The sequence below is a fragment of the Sinocyclocheilus rhinocerous genome, unplaced genomic scaffold, assembly GCF_001515625.1.
Source record: "Sinocyclocheilus rhinocerous isolate Xijiao unplaced genomic scaffold, SAMN03320098_v1.1 scaffold1306, whole genome shotgun sequence".
In the NCBI taxonomy this organism is placed as follows: Eukaryota; Metazoa; Chordata; class Actinopteri; order Cypriniformes; family Cyprinidae; genus Sinocyclocheilus; species Sinocyclocheilus rhinocerous.
Genome location: NW_015630031.1, coordinates 292,610 through 306,928, shown reverse-complemented (window position 1 = coordinate 306,928; position 14,319 = coordinate 292,610). Strand labels below are relative to the sequence as shown.

Sequence of the window (14,319 nt, the reverse complement as noted above, 5' to 3'; positions counted from 1 at the left end):
TCATTTAAGACTTTATAACTCATTTAAGACTACGTTTACAAGGTAACTCGCCAAAACCGCGCATTTTGACGTAATTGTTTGTGTTTTCGTGCGTTGTAACGCTACTGGTGAGCTGTCTGAAGCGGCTCAGCGAATGTGTACAGCCGAATGCGCAGCCTTTCAAACTATACTTCACTGCACCGTTTAGGCGGCGTAACCCCAGGTATGTGTCGCCCGAATTCTTGGGTTATGAGGAATAAAGATTAAAATTAGGATGTTCACATCTTAAAAGGGAAGTGCATGAGTGAGACCAACGTTGATTTTTACCTGATTTGGCGCTTGGCGAGTGTTAATTTTAGGCCCTGTATGTACATAATACTAATTTTACTATGGGGAGTTTGAGTATGTTATTTATATAAATATGGCCTTATAGGTAACATATATGACAATATCACTTTTTTTAAAGATTTTATTTTTGCCATTTTTAAAATAGGGTAGTGTAGAGTAGACAGGAAGCAAAGTTGGAGAGAGAGAGATGGGTGGGATCAGGAAAGGTCCTCGAGCCGGGATCCGAACTCGGGACGCCAACAACGCAATATCGTTATATGTCGGCGCACTGCCCACTAGGCTATCGGCACTGTCATGGCAATATCACTCTTGTTATAGCAATATAGGTCATATATTACATTTACATATGGGTGTTTTCCAGTTTCCATTCTGTTTTGTAAAATAATGATTGTTAACAGTGAACCTGATCATTGAACATTCAAAAAAGAGAAATGTATTTGTTAGTGGCTGTATTTAAACACTTCATCCTACAGTACATCCGTCTCACCACATGTCATATGACGTGAGTGTGAAGATGGCTTGTCATGGATGGCCAGCTGATTTCATCTGACATGATTGTGTCGCAGTGAGGTGTCAAGACACCAAATACATGAACCTCACCTCTCGGGGCATCAAAGGCAGAGTTGATAAAGTGATAAAACATTATCTGTCTGAAGTAGGAGTCTGAAGTATCATCTGTCTTTGTGGCCTTAATAACTCTAAAGAATAATACGTCTGACACTCATGTTCAGTGTTCAAATACAATATTAAAAATGTATGTGTGATTAATTAGCACAGCATAAAAATATCAGAGTTGCTGTAGTGAATTACGACAAACACAAAGTCTGTCTTTCTCCCCCTACAGGCTGCTTCGAGTGTTGCATCAAGTGTCTGGGCGGTGTCCCTTACGCCTCTTTGGTGGCCACCATCTTGTGCTTTTCGGGTGTTGCTCTGTTCTGCGGCTGTGGGCATGTGGCACTTACGGGCACTGTGACCATGGTGGAAAACCACTTTTCTCGCGTCACCTCTGACCATGCTGCTCTCACTGATGTGTAAGTGTGTTCGTATAAACAGCCATTAAATACACCAAATACCATAAATACTAACTTCCCAATGATAGTTGTTTGTTTATTTAGATCACTACTGTGAGTTGCGATGATTATTAGAGGTATATTTAAAGCAAATTTTGAGGTTATCTTTTTCTGTCTGTTTGCATTCATGTCTATGACATGTTCAAGGGTGACTATGTGCTGAGTAATGATCTCTAGAATGCCAGCAAATAACTGGCAGTACTTTCTGTTCCATCATGTCATCTGGAGCTTTACTGGGGACTGGTTGACCTAATTAATGCAGCCTAAAAATCTTTTAACGGATTTGAATATTAGAAGCATATTAGTTATGTATAAGCCAGGTTGAAGAGATGGGTCTTTAATCTAGATTTAAACTGCAAGAGTGTGTCTGCCTCCCGAACAATGTTAGGTAGGTTATTCCAGAGTTTGGGCGCTAAATAGGAAAAGGATCTGCCGCCCGCAGTTGATTTTGATATTCTAGGTATTATCAAATGGCCAGAGTTTTGAGAACGCAGCGGACGTGGAGGACTATAATGTAACAAGAGCTCGTTCAAATACTGAGGTGCTAAACCATTCAGGGCTTTATAAGTAATTAGCAAGATTTTAAAATCTATACGATGTTTAATAGGTAGCCAGTGCAGTGTTGACAGAACCGGGCTAATATGGTCATACTTCCTGGTTCTAGTAAGAACTCTAGCTGCTGCATTTTGGACCTATTGACCTATTGCCTTTAATTTCCTGTGTACATCTTTACTGTCAGTGGCCCTGATCAAATCTGCCAAGAGTACATCTGCATCCCCCACATAAAAGTCAAATCAATCACTGCCGCAATTGTTTACTGAGCAAGAACTCTGGGAAATGTGATCTTAAATAAGCTATGACTATACTTTGGTATCATTTCATCTAAATTGATATATTTTCATGCATTTTAATTTGAAAGGAACAAGTGCCAGTAGAATAAGAAAATCTCTATTTGTCCTTAAAAATATTGGATAATGTTGAGAGATTTATGCCCACCCTGGATCTCTTACATTAACACATTCACTATAGTTAAATTTTTCCTTTGTTATACAGGGTTCAGGTTTTGCAGTACATCATCTATGGAATCGCCTGTTTCTTCTTCTTGTATGGCATCATCCTATTGGCTGAAGGCTTTTATACCACCAGTGCTGTCAAAGAGATGCACAGCGAGTTCAAGACCACTGTGTGTGGACGCTGCATCAGTGCCATGGTGAGGCCAGTGCGCACATACAAGCATGGACATACAAAATAAAAACCCAGTCTCACTGGAAAAATATTCCTCTACCTATGTTTCTGCAAAACTCACAAAAACGTACCGACATAAAACTTTTTTTCCTTTTCACACAAAGTATGGTTACAGGGGCAGGTTTTTGATTAATAAAGACTTATTTTCACACATTATTTTCTTTGCACAGTACTATGTTATTATGGCCTCAGACACTTTTACCATAATGCATGATTTGTAAACTAACACATTTTGATGTTTGCATCACACAACCAGCTCCATATGTTTGGCATTTGTTTTGACAGCGTAAACTTGCTCAGAATCTCACCCGGTACAGCATTTTACTTGTGATGTGTAGAGCTCAAGTACGAATCCTCCTCAAAGACCTGTAGAAGTAAGCTAAAATGGCATCATTTTTTGAGCAAATGCATTTTTATCTCACGTTTGCTTTTGTTAACACTATCGGTTATGTTTACGGCAGGGTTTAGTGTAGTGTTTTCAAACATTAAAGAACATTAACCCTTTAGAGCCACTCACTTTCCGAACTGTTGTGATACATAGAAAAACCTATGTATAACTTGTAATTTGCATTTTGCAGATATATCGCCACAGGCACATTTAAAAAAAATAGACTTACACATAATTATATAAACGTGCATGCTCATACGAATGCATTTCCCCCATCCATAAACATTAGGGGTGGTTGATTGTGATTTCACTTTTTTTTTACTTTAATTAGTTTGTAATGTTTCTGTTTGAGAATAAACAATATCTGCAAAGTTACGACGCTGAAAGTTCGATGCAAATGGAGATAATGTCTTTTAAAATAATGGCAGTTTAATGCCTGCAGTTACAGCTCGTAGGGACTACAACGAGCTTCTTTCCAGGTTGGTGACATCACAAAAAAAATCCCTGAAATTTACATAAACCCCGCCCCTGGGAACATGCAACAAAGGGGGTGAGGCCATGTTGCGCTGCTTTAGAGAAGAGGAAGAGTTGTTGCCATGCCGTCAAAACTAGGGGTGCACGAAAAAATCTATTCATATATGAATCGCGATTCTGTCTTCTAACGATTCTAATGGATTCACAAGTTTCAAAATCAGTGTTCTAAAAGCAGCGGTTCTTAAGCTGTGCTTGCACAGGTTCTGCATGATCCTCTTCACTAATATTCTCAGGGTCTCATTCGGGATTAAATTGATAAGCAATATTGATGACGCCATTGTTTACAATACAACACCGGAGCACATGCCACTGAGGTGAGGGGCGTGACGTTTCTGAACGTCCACTTGGCGGTTTAGCGAATCACAACACACTGGGCCAGCTAACCAATCTGAGCCCATTGCGTATTTCTGAGGGAGGGGCTTCATAAAACCAGGAAATCATCAGAGCGTTCATAAGAGAAGGGACAGAATAAATGTAAATTATGTGAAATATAATGCGTTTTGTTTAAAACAAAGCATTAACACATTAGACTGCACCCCATAAACACAATCAAGCCTAGAAAAAAGCAGTCAACCACCCCTTTAATGCTAGATTTGGCATATTCACACACACATACACACCCACTGTACATACATAGGCCAATCCCAACCCTTGAGGACAGATCTGGCACGATCAGTGCTATATACCCCAGTTGCTTTAATCACTGCAGATGTCCAGTAGCATCCATCTTTAAAGCCTTTAGGCCATGTATGCATGCGTCAAGCATTAGTCTGGAAAACATGTGTGTATGTTCACATGAGTGAGTGTGATAATCAAGTGGCAACACATCCAAGGTGATCTGGCGGTAAATAGGTCATGATTCTGGGTCACATTCATACAGTATGCACTGCAGGATTTAAAAACGATGAGATTATTCTAGTCATCATAATATTAGATATGTGGATATTGAATGGATATGCGAGCATGAGAGGCTAACAACCTTCTCTCTCTTTTTTTAAGTTTGTGTTCCTCACCTACATTCTGGGCTTGGGATGGCTGGGCATCTTTGGCTTCTCTGCGGTGCCCGTTTTCCTGTTTTATAACATGTGGACCACATGTGGAGCCATGAAGTCCCCTATTGCCAATCTCACCTCTGTGGACAACATCTGTGTCGATGTGCGGCAGTATGGTAAAAACCTTGATTGTCCTCAACCGTGAACCAGTGGGTAATACTTGGTTGTATTTAGTTGCAATATCAACATCACTTTACAATGTAAGGAGTGAGTTATTCTAATGGAATGCAGCTGTTGAGATAAATCTGTCAGTGTACACTTCCTTTAAAAAAAATACAATCAGATGTTTCCTTCTCTTGCCTTTACTGAAACCCCTAACAGTGGGAATTTTTTGTTATTTTGTTTTCAGAATTGTGATTTGCTTTGCACTTCACGGCCACCGTAGTACATACATATATATGTATTTCATTTATTTAATTTTTATATTTATATTTAATATATATTTTATAATTATAATTATTCAAGTTTATTGCTTTATTAGTCCTTTATAACCTTTTAGATTAATGTATGTGATGCATATAATCATTTTCAGGAATCATCCCATGGAACGCTACTCCTGGTAAAGCCTGTGGCTCCACGCTAAGCGACATCTGCAATACTAGTGAGGTAAAGTTACTTCATTTTTCCCTGAAGATCACCACATATGTATTGACAGGAAGATCTTTTCTGTTCATGTCTACATGTTTACTTGTAAAGCCTAAAACATTAAATAATAGTTGAGTTTTTTTTTGATGGAACAGTTTTTTGAAACTTTAGACAAAATCTAAAAAGAAAAAGCTTGTATATGTGTTTATGTTGAGCTTTTATGGCTCATATGCTATGAGACACTGAGAATATTGGGGGGGGCCTTTATATGGCTTAAAATAAGAAATTCTGATAGCCTGTAATGTAAATCAATGAGATCTTTATAAGAGTATAGCAGACTACTTACATTATATAAATCGATGTCACTCTATATGCAAACTTAAAAAAATATGTCTTAGAAAAAGATGATATTTAAATGCTTATTTGTTTTTTTTTGTTTTTTTGTTTTATGAAAGCTCTGTGGTTTCAAAACATATAATGCAATGCAATGATGATCAAACATCCCTCAAAAGCCTGATGGATCATATTTGATATATTTGAACATGATTTTTCAAAAATGATGTATGGATAATCAAGTAAACCTGAGTCACTTCACTATTATTATTTTGAAACGTTACTAACAATATCAAAGTAATTCTTAGGTTTACCTTATAAAAATCAGAAAAGATTTCACAAAAAAAAAAAAAAACTGAACCACGACCTGAATGTTTTTACAATTTTCAATTATCAATCAAATTGACAGAAGGCACGTAGTAGATTGTGTGCAACAGGTTTGACAGCAAATTCTGTTCATGTTGATTATTCAGAGTCCTTTGTGTATCAAATATGATACAGTAGGCTTTGTAGGGTTAAAGATACTTTTTTGTACCTTTTTAAGGAATGTTGATTTGTATTAATTTGACAAGACTTGTTTATCCTTTAAAAAATATATACTTTTTAAAGGAAAGGTTTAATAGGTACAGTTTATTTTGAATTAGGAATATTACATTTTTGTGAGGCAAGGTCTATAGCTCTGTTAGTTGTGTTTAATGGATTTCCTAAACTCTTTTTATTACAGTTCTATCTGTCCTACCATCTTTATATTGTTGCCTGTGCTGGAGCTGGAGCCACTGTGATCGCACTGGTAAGAGTTCATAATGTTCATTTGTTCACTTGTTCATTTCATACATATTTTCTTAATTTCATACAGTCGTGTGAAAAAGTTAAGACACCCTCTTGAATTCCATGGTTTTCCGTATCAGGACAAAATTAAAAAATATCTGGTCCTTGACAGGTCTTACAATTTGGAAAATAAAACCTCAGATGAACAACAACACATGACATACTGCACCGTGCCATTATTAATTTAACAAAAATAAAGCCAAAATGGAAAAACCATTTGTGACGAACTTAGGACACCCTTACAGTTAACATAGGAATTAAGAGGGTAAGTAAAATCTGACATTATGAGGTGAAATAATTATTAATATTTTTGGTTCCTCTAAAACCAGAAACTCTATAGTTAGTAACTTAGACAGTCTCACTCCATATGTTAAGTCACATGCAAAAAATGTAGGTGTTATTTTTGACTCTGAGCTTTGCCTTGAAAAGCAAATTAGCTCAGTTGTTAAAAACAGCTATTATCAATTGAGAATCATTTCTAGACTTAAATCAACACTTTCCTTTCAAGACTTGGAAAAAGTTATTCATGCATTTATCACATCACGATTGGACTACTGTAATTCCTTATACCTAGGCCTTCCCCAATCTTCATTGGTTTGTTTGCAGATGGTCCAGAATGCAGCAGCCAGATTGTTAACTGGTGCAAAAAAGCGTGATCATATCACTCCAATTTTAGCGTCACTCCACTGGCTTCCGTAGGAAGATTATTCACAAGTGGAAGACATTCAAAACAGACACCAATCCTCCCAGGAATGGACGTCTCAGCAAAGTCACCCCATGATCAGACCGTGTAACACTCAGAGAAATGGCAGACAACCCAAGAACTACACCGCAGACTCTACGGGCCCCTGTGAAATGATAAAGTTCATGACAGTACAATTAGAAAAATATGTGACAAGTATGGCATGTTTGGAAGGCTTGCCAGAAAAAAAGCCTCTTCTATCTAAAAAAAGCATGGCAGCACAGTTTAAGTTTGCAAAGTTGCATCTGAACAAATCATAAGACTTCTCGAGCAATGTCCTTTGAACAGATGAGACCAAGGTGATGTTTGGCCATAATGCGGAAAACCTAAAGAACATTTCAGCGCCCTCAAACCTCAATAAACTGGAGCAACGTTGTAAAGAAGAGTGAGACGAAATTCCTCCAGAATGATGTGAGAGAGTCATACAGAAAATGATTAATTCAAGTTATTGCTGCTAAAAGTGGATCTACAGGCAATTGAATCAAAGGGTGTCCTAACTTTGTCACACATGGCTTTTCCATTTTGACTTAATTTTTGTTAATTAAAAAATAGCACAGTGTGATATGTAATGTGATGTTGTTCATCTGAGGTTTTATTTTCAAAATTTTAAGACCAGATCATTTTTTATGATGTCCTGATACAGAAAACCATGAAATTCAATAGGGTGCCCTAACATTTTCACATGACTGTACATACATATATATGCTAACCATAAGACTTCTAGAACAATGTCCTTTGAACAGACAAGACCAAAATGGAGATGTTTGGCCATAATGCACAGCACCACATTTGGTGAAAACCTAAAGAGCATATCAGCACAAACACCTCATCCCAAAAGATACACATGCTGGTGGAGGGCTGATGATTTTGGGCTTGGTTTGTAACCACAGGACCTGGGCACCTCAACAGTCATTGAGCCGACCATGAACTTTGTATCCCAAAGTATTCTAGAGTCAAATGTGAGGCCATCCGTTCGACAGCTAAAGCTTGCCCAAGATTGGGTGATGCAACAGCACAATGATCCCAAGAAAACCAGCAAATCTACAACAGAACGGCTGAAAATAAAAGAATCAAGGGGTTACAATAGTCCAGTCAAAGTCCAGAGCTCATCCTGACTGAACTGCTGTGATGAGAGCTGTGCATAAACAAATGCCCTCAAACCTCAATAAACTGGAGCAACGTTGTAAAGAAGAGTGAGACGAAATTCCTCCAGAATGATGTGAGAGAGTCATACAGAAAATGATTAATTCAAGTTATTGCTGCTAAAAGTGGATCTACAGGCAATTGAATCATAGGGTGTCCTAACTTTGTCACACATGGCTTTTCCATTTTGACTTAATTTTTGTTAATTAAAAAATAGCACAGTGTGATATGTAATGTGATGTTGTTCATCTGAGGTTTTATTTTCCAAATTTTAAGACCTGCCAAGGACCAGATCATTTTTATTATGTCCCGATACAGAAAACCATGGAATTCAATAGGGTGTCCTAACTTTTTCACATGACTGCATCTAGAATAATTTTCTTTGATGTTAAAAACTATGTAAAATTGCTTAGGAAAGAATTGCTCTGTGAAGAGAAATTGGTACAATATAGAGCTATAATATTGAATTGTGTCATCAGTTTAGAATCTTTATAGGCACAGATTGAACAACTGTACTTTCGGTTTTCGAGGGATGTGGTGCAACTTCTATTGTAAAGTTGCTATTGTGCATCTAAAGCTGTTTGGTCTCACCCACTGGTTTGTCTCTTTTCCATTCAGCTCATCTATGTGATGGCCACAACGTATAACTTTGCAGTGTTGAAGTTTAAGAGCTACGACCACAGTCACACCACTAAGTTTTGAGCTTTTTGTATAAGGGCAACTGCAAAGTCTGTGAAAGTTGCTCTCAGAGACAGAGTCAGAAAGATAGAGGGAGGACCTGAGTAAGTAAAAGAGGTCAGGAAAAAGGCAAAGGAGAGAAATAAATTGAGAGTTCATAGCATGGGCCTTGATGTATAGACAGTGTAGTGCATATTAATGGTAATGTCTAATGTTCAATTAATTTGTATCTTTGTGTTTCTATACTAATTTGACAAGGTGTGATCTCTTGACAAAACAAGGACAATACATCATACTCACTTAATGTTTTACATACATTTTTACCTAGGCACCAATTCATATAAAGTATAGCACCCATGACCAATCCAGAATAATGTAGCTTATTTACAGTTTAAGAGAAAACGACTTTAGTAGTGAGAATGTAACTCTCTGTTAGTCCAACAACACCTAATGGACAGGATTAAAACTAGAAAATAATACTATTTGGTAATGATGTCTCTCCATTGGATCATATCCACCCTGAGGCACCCGCAGTCCAGAACCCAGCCAGATAGAAAAAGCAAGTGAAGTACAGTAGATGAGAATTGCTGTTGTGAAAGGTATTAAGAATGTTGTGTTTATGCTCATAAACATTTATTCTATGCTACATGTACCTGTGAAGGGTGTGACTGTACTTTTAACTCTTTATGAGATGTTTTTCAGTCATGGAATTGACTCTAAAAATGCTATTGTTTTTCAGAGCCTTTGTTTTAGATTCATCGGACTACTACCTAGTCTAATATTATGTTTAATATTGAATTCAGACAGCATATAGTTTTTGCCCTTTGTATTATTCTCAAAGCAGTATAGTTCCTGTTTTCAGAAATAATGTGAAATAAACAATTATTGTGGAGATGCTAATTTCTCATTATTTAGTAGTTTTTTTTTTGTTTTTTTTTACATTTCTTTGGAAATCAGTAGTTCTTCTTACATCATCTTTTATTTACTAACTGCTAACTCATGAAATAACCCGATTTCCTGTGATGCCGGATACACTGAAAAAAAAAGTAAAAACAACCATGCCATTTATTTAAAGTGCATTTTTGTATTGTTGTAATCAGAAATAACAATTTCTGGTTTAAACCTGTTTTGTTCAGTTTGTCTAAAACCAAATAACACTTGGTTTTTAAACAGTTTTTTTAAACAGTAAAAATGTAATTTAAAAAAAATGTAAACAGTATTTTTGCTGGACTATGGTAGTCATTTTAGCATCGAGATACTATTTTTAATATGTCTATGTAGTTTTCTTTTTTTTTTTTATTGCAGTTTTAGTTTTAGCTATTTTAGTACATCAAGATAAACTAAATAAAAAAGAATATTACTTTGTGGCAACTAAGTAAAAATAAGTACATTTTAAAATAAATAAAAAATAAATAATCAGTTAAAGTCACAAAAAAAATTATGATTTTAGGGTTAGTTAACTATAATAACCCTGCATGACACCAGAGTGTTTATATATAGGACACATACTGATTAGCTTAAATATTTTTAGTATATAATAGAAAATGTAATGCATATTTAAAAAAAAAACCCACACAATTAAATACATATTATATTATGCCGACATTATGTAATATTTTGCTTTATATCTAAAGATGTACAGTAAAAGATGTATAATATTAATTCATAATATTGTATTATATATAATAAATATGAATAAATATAATTTCTTATTAAGCATAATATAAAGTTGGTCCATTTTTTCAGTGTATTCCGATCAACTAATATTGATTTCTGTGTGGCGCAGCTATCACTGAGATTTAGGTACTTAAGTGATTCTTAGAGCAACTAATTAATACTGTCTTAACTCGTATAGCTGGCTTTGGCTAACTAACCCACTCATGACTAATCCTTCCCTCCACCTGTTTCTTCCTCTTTCTTTCTTTCTTTCTCACTTTCTGTCACTCTTTCTATTTTGTCTGTCTCCTCCCCTTCTCTACCGTCCACAGATCCACTACCTGATGATCCTGGCAGCAAACTGGGCCTATCTCAAGGGACTGTGTCAGCAGACTCATGCCTACCAGGACATCAAAACCAGAGATGATCAAGAGCTGCAGGATGTGCAGTCACGCTCCAAGGAGGGTCTAAACTCCTCCTACTCATAAACAGTTCTCCCAACTCTTATCTACCCAACCTCTATCTAACCTGCTCTTGAATACACACACACACACACACTTGCCACCCTCAGATGAAACACTATACGCAAACTAACACTGCTAAGCGCTGCGCTATCCTGACTATACATCATAACAGTGGGATAAGTTAGTTATAATCATGATGAAACATGTCAGGCAAGATATTGAACATCTGTAACAAATGATGAGTGGAATTATGCAGTTAATGGTGATATGATGTGTTTTGCTCATCTCCTTCATGGTGCAAAAGACCACTGGTATAAAAGTGTATGTATTCTAGTATCGTACTGTCATTTTGCAAGTATTTCTGAATTGCTAGAAAGTGTACGTACAGTGTAGAGTCATGGTTATAACTGGGTTATGTTTGGTTTTATGATGCATTGTCTTGGTGAAGCGCTGCTTACATGATAGCCTGTCTGTCTGCACTAACTCCTCACAGACATTTTGCAGGAACTTCCTTTTTTTTGGTGTTTTATACATTTATAAATATATATATATATATTAGGGGTGTAACGGTACACGTATTCGTACCGAACCGTTTCGGTACGCGTCTTTCGGTTCGGTACGCATGTGTACCGCACGAATACAGTTTTTTTTTTTTTCTTTTCAGGAAATTCAAATAATAAATGCCGTTTTGACCGTCTTTTATGTGGCATGACAGATCGCTGTATAAACGCCTTAGAGAGCCGCTTCTGGGACGGTTCAGAAACGTGCTGGTATAATCCCAACACAAGCACTGACTATAGCGGCCGCGATCAGCTCCGGTTCCCGTGTCTGAGCCGTGACGCCCCGCAGAGCGGAGCGCGAGTGAACGCGATCATTCCTTCCTCTGTACTACTAGTTTTAACGCGAATAAACATGACTGAACATCTCATGCCTCATGTAATTGCTCAATCAGTGTTTCAACCGCGGAAAGACATCAACAATACAGCGTGGAAATAAAATGTCACGTAGCATTTAATTTACCTCAGCAAGTCATCAGTGTCCACAGCTCGTTAGTTCACTAGAGAAATGAAGTCTAGAGAGGAGCATTTTGCGAAATATTACACCATATACTCATTATATTTTACTAAACCTGTTAGTCTTAATTACTTAATGTACAGTATGTTTAAATTAATCTGTTATGAAACATGCTATGACAGCCATTGTGTTATTGAATATATTTGAACAAATAGCTTAGAAATTGTATTATTTATTAGTTAATTTAAAAACTGCATTATGTGCAATTTACATGTTTGCATACAATTTTTTTTTTTTTAAAGTTGAGTGTTGATCATCTATTTAAAAATAAATAGCAATTAAATTTAAGTTTGGGTTAAGTTGTTAGGCCTAATTGTAACCTTATAATGTAAAAGGGCTCCCTATAGTTTTAAGCATAAGCTGAGGTAGATTTTTATCACTAAGAAAATGTAAACTATAACTGAATGTATTTAAAGAAAGAGCAACTTGTTCAGTAAACCATTACAAAAAAAAAATATATATAAATAATTTCCCCCCCCTGCTGTACCGAAATCATACCGAACCGTGACATTAAAACCGAGGTACGTACCGAACTGTCATATTTGTGTACCGTTACACCCCTAATATATATATATATATATATAAATGTGTGAAAGTGAATGAATGTTGTTGTTGTTGTTTTTTTAATTATGTGTATTGAAAATGTCTGTTTATTTAGAATTTTTCTCTGGTCTCTATGGCTATCTTAGATTTCTGAATTCACCTTTTTCCAACTCTCTTTCTTACTTTATTTTTTGGAGGGGGTGGGGAACAATACCGGTTCTTGACAAATTGCACTAATCTTGTAATAGAAAGCAGGTGTATTAACACACACACACACATGCACATAAATAAAAAAAAAATCTCTTTAAAGGATGTTTCCTCAAAGCTGTCAATCTTGAGTATCATTATCAAGCAGTCAACCTTCAAAATGATATTCTGAAAACTGTATCTGACTGATATAAATCTGACAGGCTAAAAAAATGTAGATGTTTGTTTAATAATAATTTAAAAAAATGAACTAATGCTAAATTATCAACTAATAATGTCTAACGTAAACTGCCCTCGTCGGCTATACAGGTTACATACTTTCCTTCAGTTTTATTGATAAATCTAGGCATTTTTCAGTCTTCTAAAATTCGTTCTTATGGCAAGATTGATGTTTACCATGAGTTTAATGAGATGATTGTGACTCCTCTGTGTGAGTTATTGCTATGTGGATGTGAAACTCTGAAAATGGTTAGAATTTACAGTCAATAATGCAGCCTTGTTTTTGCAGTGTAACTTTTTCCTAATTGGTCTCTCTCTCTTTCTATTACTACTTTTACAATATGACTCTTTTTATTGATCTGTCTTTTAACTAAAATAATTCTTCTCTGTAATGTCTCTGTAAATATAAGCATGTTAGTATTGTCCACATATACAGTTGTTTGATACCAATTAGGCTATATGCCGTTTCTTGCTGTATGTTAAATTCTGTTAAAGGGAACTTAAAGGGATGTGTAAGAAGTTGATCGATTTACCGTTTTTGAAAAAAGAAGATGCGTGTGCCTGGATGTTCTATTGTTCCCTGATTATTGCATGAAGGAGAGATATTTCATTTCGTTTTGCAGTACTGTAAGTGATATGTAGTCCATTGTTCTAATGAACTACAATTGACAGTGTCCCACTTCTCCCCGAAAAACAAACCACTGTATGTTATTGGAAATTGTAGTCTTAGATGTTTCATAGTCGATTTTATTTGAAGTCAGATGTTTTATGAATCATGTATAGTGATTTTTGTAACCTTCTCTAGTAAAATATTTTCTATGATCTATATGAACTCTTTTGTGCTTGTTATTTTAAAAAAGCTCATGTGCAAGAGATTCCTCTTCATATCTTGGCCAAACTGACTTATAACTTCACTGCATTAACATCATTTCAACTTTAAAGGGGTCATATGATGCGATTTCATTTTTTCCTTTCTCTTTAGAGTGTTACAAGCTCTTGGTGCATAAAGAAGATCTGTAAAGTTGCAAAGACTAAAGTCTCAAATCCAAAGAGATATTCTTTATAAAATTTAAGAGTTAGCCACACCTACCTAAAACGGCTCGTTCGAACACGCCCCCACATACAGTGGGGCAAAAAAGTATTTAGTCAGCCACCAATTGTGCAAGTTCTCCCACTTAAAAAGATGAGAGAGGCCTGTAATTTTCATCATAGGTATACCTCAACTATGAGA

At 36.0% G+C, this 14,319-nt stretch overlaps 1 protein-coding gene across 1 annotated transcript; it reads left to right on the top strand.

Moving 5' to 3' along the window:
* Positions 1 to 916: 916 nt before the first annotated feature.
* Positions 917 to 11,588, top strand: LOC107739821 (proteolipid protein DM gamma). Its single transcript, XM_016552029.1, has 7 exons — positions 917 to 958; positions 1,105 to 1,358; positions 2,451 to 2,607; positions 4,564 to 4,732; positions 5,149 to 5,222; positions 6,259 to 6,324; positions 10,914 to 11,588. The coding sequence occupies exons 1-7, from the start codon at positions 917 to 919 to the stop codon at positions 11,067 to 11,069; spliced, it is 918 nt and encodes a 305-aa protein (XP_016407515.1). The 3' UTR covers positions 11,070 to 11,588.
* The last annotated feature ends 2,731 nt before the right edge of the window (positions 11,589 to 14,319 follow it).